This window comes from Bremia lactucae, linkage group LG10 (genome assembly GCF_004359215.1).
Source record: "Bremia lactucae strain SF5 linkage group LG10, whole genome shotgun sequence".
Classification (NCBI taxonomy): domain Eukaryota; phylum Oomycota; class Peronosporomycetes; order Peronosporales; family Peronosporaceae; genus Bremia; species Bremia lactucae.
This window is the reverse complement of record NC_090619.1, coordinates 3,492,826-3,504,766: the sequence shown is the minus strand read 5'-3', so window position 1 is coordinate 3,504,766 and position 11,941 is coordinate 3,492,826. Positions and strand designations below refer to the sequence as shown.

Genomic DNA, 11,941 nt, shown 5'->3' with positions numbered 1-11,941 from the left:
ACTCTAGAAAAGGCATTATCTAAACAGTATATTGAACTATACGATGTACAGTGCGCTCGATACTTAGTTATTCTCCGTTATCAACTGCTCATAGGAGCTAGTGATATTTCGCGTACAGCGGTCAGCACCTTAAGCGCTACCCTTTGGGAGTGGCTGGTGATGCCCCAAAGGCTTTTCAATGCCCCGGCTATATTAATCGTCTAGTGACGCAATTGTCCCGCCTCATAGAGATTATGCACATATATATTTCTATGACATATTTGTCTATAGTCGTGCGAAACAGAGACGGTCACATGTGAATAATCTCATAGATCCCTTACGAGCAGTGCTCGAGTGCATTTGCATCTAAAAAGTTAGTGCCAGCGCACATAAATGCATCTTTGGTGCGAAAGAAATGCCTTTCTAAGGTGCTTCAATGGAAAACGAGGTCTTAGAACAGACCCTGCTACTGTAAAACCATAAATGTTCCGTCGCATCTGTGCCATAGCCCTAAAACCGTTATCGGTAGGAGCAATGTTTTTTAAGAGTCGGACATTAAGTTGTCGCCCGGTAGACGTGTTCTCTGTCGCGATAATCGAAGATATATTTTGGGAATAGTGAAAGCCAACGTGCTACCCTCTCCTAAAGGTGAGGCGACTATCGCAGTCCGTAATGATGCGTATCTGTATCGATTGTAAGTGGCTTAAAGCCAAGCAGATGCACTGAACTTGACGGGGGAATACTTCATACCAAGAAGCTCTTTGTCATGGAATGGATAGTTCATTTCGTTACTTTTAAGCTGCCTAGTCGCATACGCAATGACGCGTTACCGCCCATTATCATCTGTTTGTAGCAGAGCGCTACCTATGACAAAGTCAGATGCGTCAAAGACGACATGCAAAAGGTCGATAAAAATTTGGAATCGCTAGAATCGAGGCATAAATGGATATGTCTCTTACCGCTTCGAAATCGTCATTCTCGGTGCCAGTCCAGCACCAATCCCCATTCTCTATTAGACGATTGGATAATGGCCAAGCTATATCAGCGTGATTTTTGCTGTTCTTATGCAAGTATTTGGCAAGGCCAAGCCACTTGCGTAGCTCGTTGCGGTTCTTAGAAACGGAATATCTTTATATTCTTTGCGCATGTAGCTCCTCCCATTAAGAACTGGGTATCGAGTCCCCCATGACTGCTCTTAGCATCCATTTAGGTCGAGAAACAACCCACGGCTCGGTGAGCCAAAATTATTATTGATTTAAACTATATAAATAGGTCAGCACTCATGTGCGCTCATGCCAACGAGTGAGACCATCGGTACATGCAACGGCGCCGCTTGCCAGCGTACCCGTACTCACTGGGTGTTAAGAGTCCCTCGTATGTATTTACCTGCTTGGCTTTACGAAGGATTTGGAATGCAACATTGACATCGCGGTCTTTGTCGACGAATCGAGCAAATTATGTCATTAAGCGGCTATTCTAGATACCATTGATGGCGAACGTACAGCTAAGCTGTTAAGCGATCGTGTTTCGACAATACAAATTGGCAGTGGCGATTATCTCTGGTAGAGATCCCCATTTCACATGTACATTTTGGAAGTCGATCTTTCGTGTGCTAGTTATAAAAAAAGCATACACGTCCGCAGCAAATCACCAACAGACCGATGGTCAACTTAGCGCTTTGAATGCGTTGCTGATGATATTTTGCGCGTGGGCGCTGAAACGCTGGAGTGTCAGGGTTTCATTCTCTTCTGTTGCTGATTTTGCGTCAAACACCGCTGTTCAAGCCTCTACTGGTATTACTCCATTCCATGTGAAAAGTCTAACACTCACACGCATTTCTTTAACGCTACCACTACGTGATTTCAGGTTTGTGTCGTTTGGAGACGTTGCCGATAAGCTACCTGACTCAGACCCATCACTGTTTAAAACAGGTTAGCGAGCTTCTTGCAACGCGATTAAATGTTTTTCGAAATGTGCAAGATGCAATATTTGATGGTCAAGATTGGAACGAATAAGTGAATGCTTAACGTTTAAACCAAATTGCGTCCAAGCTTTATCGGATCATTTACGGCCCTGGTCAAGAATTGCCTATCTTATACGTTATAGCTTTCGCGCAAGCTGCGCCCCCTCCCCGTACTTTACGTTGGCTTGCTTAAGCTATATCGGGATCTTCCCTGGAGGTTCTAGAGGAGCTTGCTCCGAGAAAGATGCTGTGCCGCAAATTGCTGCAACGTTATCAGGATGCCCAGCTGACCCTCTTAGCGACGTTGATGATGCTCCTCAGTCAGAAGACAACTTTGGACAGCGCCAAGGCTAATCTGAGCGAGAGAAACTGTATCACGACAAAGTTGCACCTCTTGTCTAAAAGCAACAAACCGTGCCTCCTATCGTCTGCGTTGCTCGATGTTCGAGGTAGTCTCCAATTCACGTGGACAATCTTTGAAGTGACATCATCGCAATGGCCAATATCAATATTTGGTGATGAGGCGTGAAACCCTATCGTCTAACAACTCTTAGGAAAACGAGGTGAGATTGCCCCGCCGCAGTCAAAAATTTCGGACGCCGCGTTCAGGTTCAACTTACGTCAAACGATAATGCCCACCAATACATATGTGTATGGGCCAATCCTCGGCCATGGAGTGGCTTGGGTCTGTTGTTGCATGTGCAACCGAAGCAGTAGATACAAAGAGCCTCATAATGTGCACGATACGGTGCTTTATTGACCTTTGGTAATTAAATTCGCGAAAGTAAAGCTAACTGTCCACTTCCGTCGAACGTCGGCCGCGTCGACAATGGCTCGTAGAGCTTAAATACTCCCAAGGCATCGGGTTCGATGAGCTCATCGAGTGGAAATCATCTCCGTGTTCCATTTCATCCAAGTATAAGAAAATTTGAATAGTCATCATTCAAATCACCGAGGTACCACGTGCTTAATCACGCAGACGCGTCATGTACTAACGTTGCGTTATCATCTGTGGAGTGATATATATCTGGTGAAGGGTCTCGCGTGTATCGAGCACCTCGGAGTTCTTGCCTCGGATCCAGCAATCCAGGTTGCATACGTTTGGCATGCAGCCTCTTGGAGACATTCCTCCATACTGGGTTGTTGATAACGTACTCTCGAAGAGCTCTTGTCGTCACAATGGCCATGGATTGGCGACGAGCTTGTTTCCTATTAGAGCTTTCATCTATTGTTGCTCATCGTTGCTCATTGAGCGGATTCGGTATGAAATGGGGCATAAGGCCAGGTGTCTTGCTAGCGCAGTAAGCGCTCACGCTCAGGGAATGGAATCCGTGCCCGACAAAAATCGTCGTCATGCTCAAGAGTGGAGGCTCGGATTCCTCCTTACGCGGTGTCAACAGTCTGATAGGGATGGGTGTTACGGGGTTACACTTCGGTTGTTAAACGTTTAAGTGGTATAAGAACAATAAGCTTTATCTGCTGATATAGGGGGGTCATATTAATTTATGGTTAACACACGTGTCAGCCACCAGATAGAGATCTGGTGGCCGGGCCTATACCAGAGTTATAAGCGTAAGTTTTTTACTGTTAGAAAATATAAAAAATTAGCTCTCCTCTTATCTTTATAATCTTTCCGAGACTTTTTAAGGCTTGCGCTGTGATCTTAAGATCTAGACGCCTTCTGAAGGTGTATATTGCTGGGCACTATTTGTCATCTAATTCTACGAATCACTTAGTCCCTTAAGCCAAGACTTGATAATCTTTTCGAGCTTGCACAGCTCTCCGAGTTAAACGTTTATATAGTTCCTTTAAATTAAGTCGCATTTTGCGCCAATAAGTCTCCCTCGGACTTAGGAACTATGTAATTCGGGTGTGTGGCTACACCTGGTAGCGATAAATTTATCCGAAATTATTAGTAAAAAGGTAATATCGTACTAATTACATTTTTAGTATGTTATGTTTTTGCTGACACGAAACAGTTTTGTGCACCTATTTTGTGTCACATTTGCGTTTCTTGCGGTATTCAGTTGCTCGTCACTCTAAAGAGGGACGGTTGCCAGTTAAAGATCTGCAGTGTCACTATGGACGCTCAACGCGCGCTGCTCGACAGCCTAATGGGCTTAAACAGGGACGGCGACCGACCGGACGATGATGCCTGCATGGACTTTCGCCATCCAAGAGTGTGCAAACTCTATTTATGCGGTCTTTGTCCGCGCGCTTTGTTCCAAAACACGCGTCTGGACGCGGGTGCCTGCGAACTACTACACCTGCCAACGTTGCGCTCGGCCTACGAAGAGCAAAAATCAAAGGAAGACTTTGGCTATGAGCGCAAACTAGCAAGTGAACTTTCAAAATTGCTAGCTGATGTAGAAAAGAAGATTGCCCGCGCCCAGAGACGATTGGCGGAGGACGGAAGTGAAAGTCAAGATCAAAAACAAATATTGCAGCTTACACAGGACATGCAGGAAGCCGTGGTACAATCTGAGCAAGCTGCAAGAAGCGGTGACGTGGAACTTTCGCTGCGATGTGTGGAAAAGGTCGAACTACTAAAGCAGAAACGGCGCGAAGCGCTTCGACAAATTACAGCGGGTTCATTTAATGTAGTGGATACTGTTAACCAAAAGTTGCGCGTATGCGACGTTTGTGGTGCTTTCTTGAGTATATTCGACAGCGAAAGACGTCTAGCGGACCATTTTGGAGGCAAATTGCACGTAGGGTACGTTCAGATTAGACGAAAATTGAAGGAATTGGCGGAAAAGAAAAGCAACATCCAACAGGTCGAAAGAAGACCGATTCAGGGGTTAAGGTCAAGACCTAGAATTCGAGAGGAACAGCATCGAATTAAAAGGCCAGAACGAGAAAGTAGAGAGCCACGAAAAAAACGGTCTAGAAGTCGAGCACGCCAACCTAATAAACGCAGTCGCGACCATGGTAGCAAATTTCGACGATCTATCAGCACTAGTTGGAGTCGAAGCCGGAGTCCTGAACGAAGACAACGTCGAAATTATCGGCATCGACGTTAGCGTCATGCTCTTTAGCAGGAAATGGAGTAATCGGTAAGATTTGCGGTACACCACGAAAAACGCAAGTTTCGAAGACTAATTTCTTCAAAAAATTGCCACGTTAGAGAACAGCATACTCATAAAATAAATCATTAAATTACGTTTCTACAAGTCGCTCAGCGCGGCAAATTTTATATATACTCGTGAAGAGTCGCGTATTTCTTGACTTATGCTGTTTGAGCACTTACTGTGATCGTTTCGCTTAGGCTGGACGTGCTACCACCGCCAGAATTGCTACTATTAAGACTGTCGCTGTTGTTTCTTACTGCCTCTTTGCGTAATTTGATCTTTAAGAGACCCTCCATGACCTCAAGCTGCTTCTCCTGCAACTGAATGATGCGCTCAAAGGCGCTGCTATGCTGCACTCGCAAGTCCGTCATTACTGTGGTGAGTTCCACGAGCGTCTTTGTGGTGTCTGACACTCCTTTCTGGTGCAAAGTTGCAATGTGGCTTGAGGTTGCGTCCGTAAGCCTTTCAATTGCGCTTGCGAGCAAGGCGTCGTGGATTGCAACTGCTGGCTTAAAAGCATCTTCGCTGGATCCGGAGTCGCATGGTGTCGTCGAATCTGCCTCTGTCTCTTTGCTTTCCACTTGAGTTGGCGGGTGGCGTGATTTGCGGAATGATGTTGCATTTTCCAGGCCCGACCCACCACTAGTGGTTCCCGTTGTAGTATACACGTCACGCAATGTCCCCCAATACTCTTTGTAGCCAGGACTGCTGCGGCCGAAAACGTTTGAATGGCGCATGTTGTACGCATCGGCATAGCGCATGTTACTCGCGTGATATTCGGCATTTAATGACCGAAGCTTCTTGGCCACCCTCTCGCTATTATTGCCACCAAGGTCCCCTGTTTCTGTTTGCGCTAACTTTGACGCGGCTCGCAGCTCTCTGCTCGTCAGCGAGGATGGCTTCATCTGCTGCTTTCGTGTTGCTGCATTTAAAGCCCGACTCACATCGTCGTGCATATGACGCCAACGCGCTGAGCTATCGGCTTGCCGCTCCATTGCTACAGCTTGTTCGATAGGCACAGCTTCCTCCAAACCTGGAGCCGTATGCAGATGGTTTTCCTTTTCCTGCGCGCCGCTTGCTGCATCCGACTCAGCTAAATGTTGCCTTGACAATCCTATCCGGCACACGCGACGTCTCGGTATTAAACAGCTACCTATCGGCGTTGTACAAGCTATGCGCTTCTCACTGCTCTGTCTGCCTTCGTGGACAGTACGATGAGCACCGGATACAGTAGCTGCCATCCTCAGATTCGAAGATGCACTTGCAGACCGCTTGATTGCAGTTTGTGCTTGTGATCCTGCATCTTTGATCTCAGCTGCATCCTGCTGTTGCCGCTTTTGATGTCGCTCATGATCCTGTACTTGTCGTCGCTGCAGCAAGTCATGCGTACTGCCGTGTGGCTGCTGTGGAGCTCGAGGTGGGGTCTCTTCATCGAAATCCTGCTGCCCTTGCACTTGTAAATGAGGTGTCTGCATTCGGTTGTGTGTCGTCGTCGCTAGAGATTTTATTGAATGGCTATGCTGCTGTGTCTGATCTTGCTTAATTCGATCAAGCTGTACTTGCGTTAACTGTATTTGCTCAGTTTGTGGTTGCTGTTGCCCTGGCAAGTCCATTCTTTGCTGTTGTTGCCCTATCGAATTGCTTTGCTGAACGCGTTCTTTTTGCTTCTGCAGACGATGAGAATTCGTGCGTTCTTTGTGCACGTCCCAGGCACGCGTGCGAAAATTGGAGTTCATGATCACGGGCTTTGGCTTCTTGCCACCATGCACTGCGTAATGCACGTGACAGATCTTGCACAATACAAAATTACCTTCGTCATCCACACTGAGCACATCCGGGTCCGAAAGAATGCTTGGTGGCCACCAATTGGCCTTACGTTTAGGCATGGTTCAATTGAGTAGTTAAATCGTACGCTTGAAAAAATGTCCGACTGTCGCTCTCACGAAATTTGCTCCACGAGAAAGGAAAGCGCAGTTCAATACTATGCGATGTATGGTACGAATTTGTATGCCTCTGTTGCAATGCTTGCGTCCAAGAAGAATATCAATTTATTGCCCGACTTCCGCACCTCTGAACGTCACGCGGGCTCTACTGGAAGTTGTATATTGCTTGCGCCCGCCTGTGTTTGTTTCGCTGTGTGCATCTTCCGTTGTAATCGGCATCATACCTGCAATACATGATATTATGAAATACACGCTACATTAAAACGCTATTAAGAACAATATGCAGAGAATAGCGTGGGATGCTGGGGAAATTCTTGCATATCTCAGAAATCAAGGGGACTAGGTATCCACCGTCATAGTGAAACAAATATATTATGGAAATCGTCGGTCGGTCGTTGTGGACGGACGGAAAGTATATAATGGCTTGTATGCTTTGAGTTTGAAAGGTGAGATCAGGTTTTACAAGTTTGTAGTCCTCGTCGATTCCTCGGTCCTGTTCCAGAAAAACTATCTGGCTGTTACGGCCCTAAATACGACCAACTTTTAGCTGAGCAAAGCAAAGCTACATAACAAGCGAATTTTATGCAGCCCACATCTACTTATCCCTATTACAAGCCGGCACGTAGGAGTGGGATGCCAACAGTAGGCAGAAGAACTAAAAAATTCTTTCGACTATAAGCCGGCGTGGCGCATCTAACAATTACGCGAGACGTGTCGCGTTAGCCAAAAGACCAGGCTATTCTAAATCCTTAAGAAGTACAAAGGCTTATGAGCTGACATTCGTCGTAAAGCTAGCGACTGTAAGATGTGGAATTTCCACGAATCGTAGTGGATGGCTGCGTCGAAGACGTCAGTAAATGGCGTTGACAAAGAAGAATTTCCTACTGGTGTGTCCTGTTAAGGAATTTTTCAGACAATTGCAACTGTCAAACATGTGATAACACGAAACCCGTGTCCGTGCACCTTGGAGCGCGTTTGGTGTCTAAAAGCAGCCGAACATAAATAAATTGAAACGTGTACCAAACATAACGGTTAGCCAGGGTGCAGTAGTGAACTTGCAGCAGTAAACTTATTATAAAAACGAAATTCGACTTGACAGCTTGGCACGAAAAGAATATCCTTTCGCAATGTAGTAGTGTAATCCCAAAGACGACATGCGCAGCTGACGAGTCTGGTACTAGAGAATTAAAATGCTGAATAAAGCGTTTGATTTTTGAATCGGAATAAACTGTGGCTGACAAGAGTTCGTCAACCCCATTTTAACTTTTACAGAAATTATTGTTATTAATTTATCTTTATAGTAAGAAAATACCTATATTAAAATAATTGCCTATTTTATAGATGAAAATACTTACGGCGGGGAGCACCTGAAAGACCTTGTAATATCACATTCAATTCCCAAGGCAATCCACTCGGCATGCTGACGGCATTGTGTTCGAATACCTTGAGATCTAAAAAACAGAGTAAGTTTCGTCAGACAGGTCTACGTTGGTCACTATCATACTATTCGATGTATGGTACCGATCGAGGGATCCGCTGTCGTCGCCATTTCAGTCGATGTATGCCTGTACGAAGCGCCGCTATTCAAACACAAACTGTTCAGCATTTGGATTTCTTCTCCAGCATCATGCTCGGCCTTAAGAGCGAGTCGATAAAATACAATGTTCTTCGCCATGTAACGGGGTGTTTCGTTACATGAAATTAACACTTATAGGTTGTTAATTACTATATTATCTGAAAGGTAGATAATATTTAGAGAATATTACTTTACGAAGTAATTTTCGGAAAGCTTATCCATTGGTGCGGTCCAGTCAGCGCTGGACGCGCGCGAAGAGAGAGAGATATAAGACTTTACTACATGTTCTGTATTAGTTTATAATAAGTTAGTATTAAATAGATAGAAACAGAAAAACTTAATTATATTAAAAACAGTTTTCTTTCAACCCTCTTTAGAGCAAGTGTTTTAAAGAGAGTCTTCCTCTGCGCGTACTAGTGTACGTGAAGTGACGTGAGGAACCACTCGGACGAAGGCAGTGCGAGTGGACTTGTACTGAAGCAGTACAAGTCGGCAGTGCCCCGTTACACCTGGTAGCACTTTGTAGTCCGTCCAATTATCACAGTTCCAATCATCTAACATGGATATGTTAGATAATAATGTAAATACGAATCACGTTTCGCGTGATAGCTACTCCTTTCTAAATGACATAAAAAGGAGTGCGGTCGAACGAATGAGTTCAACCGTAGGAAACGATGCCATCTTGGCCATGCTGTCCGGTTTGGACAGAGATGCCCTCCATTCAGCCATCGCCAAGTTCATACAACATGAACTTGACGAGGCGAAGGAGAAATTAGCCTTCCTTAATTAGCAAGGCTTTCAACAGGCAGAACTGTTGAGGTTACAACAGATATAGATAGACCCCTGTACCTGGGATGACACACACGCGTCGTCCCGAAACCTTAAAGATAGGCATCTCTAAGCATAGGGGAGTCGAAGAAGACTCCCTGTTAAGATGGTTCGTGGAGTTGGACGTTGCCATAAGGCTCGTCACTTCGTTGACGAACAAATGCAAGTCGCACATGCTCAGTCAAATTTGGCAGGTCGAGCCAAAACTTGAGCACTAGGCCTAAAGTTGCGCGAACCATATGTCTTCGGGTCGCGAGAAGCTTTTAGAGCCCGGCTCAAAGAGACGTTTGAACCGCCTAGGGCTGAGTTCAGAGTTCGATCAGAGCTTCTGAAACTCAAACAAGGCAAGCGTGATTTTCACACTTATGCTCAGCACATACGACCCTTAGCGAGTTGTATCACGAACAACCCAGTTCATTAACACACGTTGATTACGGATGCAAGGCCTTACAGATGGTCCTGTAAAGACCCACATGCTCCGTTTGGAATGGATACGCTTGAAGAAGCAATATCCGTAGCGGAACAGGAGGACTTTAGCTTGTGACAGGCTTAAGCTGGTTCATCATCATATCGTCCTCCAAGACGACACGAGCTTCGAGGTCCAGAACCTATGGACCTCTCTTATGTCGAAAGCGAGAAACCTCGCTTTTCGAACAAGAAGCGATTGCAGAAATGTAATCGCTGTCAAAAGTCTGGACACTACGCTCATGAGTGTAGTGCCTCACGCCCAGTACCGAGAGGTACTGAACGTAATTATGGACCGAATGCCAAAAAGGGCAACGGTCGCGGGTCTGACGTCGTTGCGAAATCGCAACAATTAGGCGAACCGCCAAAAAACGGTTGAGGACAGTAGTGGCGCAGCGCCCTACTGATCCAGCAACCTCAAGAGAATTTGCAAATCTCTTGACGAAAGTTGCTCCAGACATACAATCATTATGTGTCTCTGCACCTGGCGATGAAGATCCCTCATCACCTTAAAGTTAAAAGTGACAAATGATTTGTCAATTTGAACCCTAGTGGGCTGTGGGGGTCGAATAACTTTATTTGTCGCCAGGTCGTAGGCTCAAATATGTTGAGCGCGACATCCCTCCAACGAGGATGACGGTGCGTCTAGCGACAAGCGCATTGATAACAGTATAGTGAAATTTCACTACTCGTTAAAGGATTAACATTACGATGATGATTTGATCGTACTGGATTTAGATAAAAAAAAATGATGTCATCCTAGGTTTATTTTGACTCAGAAAATATGAGCCAAGAATCAGATGTCAGCATCGATCCGTAAAGATGCCTGCCACTTGTTCATCAGATGTCCATCTGATGAACATTTTGAAGCGTGGATGTACTACGAGTGAGTGCGATGGCCACACTTGTGGTACGGTCGTTAGTACGACTGCACAAGATCAAAGTGTGATTACTAATCACCCTGTGGAGTCAGCAGCCGGCGGCTGTGCGAATTCACAGGCAGCGCCGAAGGTCCACCACTCGAATAAGTCGAGTGGATTGAGACATGAATGTACGTCGAGCAGACGACATTCAAGAAATATAGCGGTTGTCCAAAAGGGACGACACGATGATCCTAGCTCGAGTAGAGAGTCGACCGTAGAGGACCCGACTGTGAAAGCGCAATCACAGTCGGAAGACGTTGAGGGAATAAATCCCCACGTACTGGAGGAGAAATCTTCTCAAATAGTTAATGCTGAAGTGACTAGACTTCAGCATCCCGAGGAATTAATCCCTCGGCAGCCTGTGGATAAATCCCAGGAAGAAACCGAGGCAATGAATGTCTTGGTTAATGACGGATCAAAAGTAGGCGCTTATACTTTTTAATTTGTGTGCGCCTCCGAAGCTAACTTCGGGAATAACTCAATTACCAGCCCTAGAATCCAAGCGGTTCTTGAGAGATCTGTATTGTGGTATAATCAAGCAGATCTGCGTACTCGTCACAGAGGACATTTATGTAACGATTATCGGTCAGCGGTAATTTTTTAGAGAACGAACGGGTTCTCAGCAGCACATCGATAGACGCAAGTGACCTCGACGTGAAGACTCGGATTGAGAGATATACTACTCAATCCTGGGAGTCACTCAAGACAAATCCTTAATTCAAGGATTAGAATGATTTCAGGGATGTATTCCCTGAAACAGTTCCATGCGAGTTGCCTAAGGATAAAGGCACTCGACATGAGATCAAGCTCAAACCGGGCTCGAAGTACTGTGTCATGAAGCAGTGGCCACTACCTCGTGAACAAAAACTTGCGATCGATAAATTCTTTACCGATCGAGTAAAAGCGGGCCATGTGAGAGAGTCAACCTCCCCACACTGCCTCGTGAACAAGTACTTGCGATCGATAAATTCTTTACCGATCGAGTAAAAGCGGGCCATGTAAGGGAGTCAACCTCCCCAGATAGCTCTCCGACTTTCTGTGTGCGAAAGGCCACAGGAGGGTGGCGGATAGTGCACGCATTCAACAAATTGAATGCTGCAACAGTACCGGCTCAAACGCCGATACCGAGAAAAGACGTAATCATAGACGGTATGTCTAAGAGTACTATCTTTTCTTCTATGGATCTGATGGAT

At 45.6% G+C, this 11,941-nt stretch overlaps 2 protein-coding genes across 2 annotated transcripts; one reads left to right on the top strand and one right to left on the bottom strand.

The window, feature by feature from the left end:
• Nucleotides 1-4,023: 4,023 nt before the first annotated feature.
• CCR75_007151 (uncharacterized protein) lies at nucleotides 4,024-5,002 on the top strand (the record flags this gene model as incomplete). Its single annotated transcript, XM_067965215.1, has 2 exons — nucleotides 4,024-4,658; nucleotides 4,777-5,002. The coding sequence occupies 2 exons, from the start codon at nucleotides 4,024-4,026 to the stop codon at nucleotides 5,000-5,002; spliced, it is 861 nt and encodes a 286-aa protein (XP_067814631.1).
• A 169-nt stretch (nucleotides 5,003-5,171) lies between these two features.
• CCR75_007152 (uncharacterized protein) lies at nucleotides 5,172-6,899 on the bottom strand (the record flags this gene model as incomplete). Its single annotated transcript, XM_067965216.1, has 1 exon — nucleotides 5,172-6,899. One exon carries the CDS (start codon nucleotides 6,897-6,899, stop codon nucleotides 5,172-5,174), a length of 1,728 nt encoding a protein of 575 aa, XP_067814632.1.
• Between the last annotated feature and the right edge of the window lie 5,042 nt (nucleotides 6,900-11,941).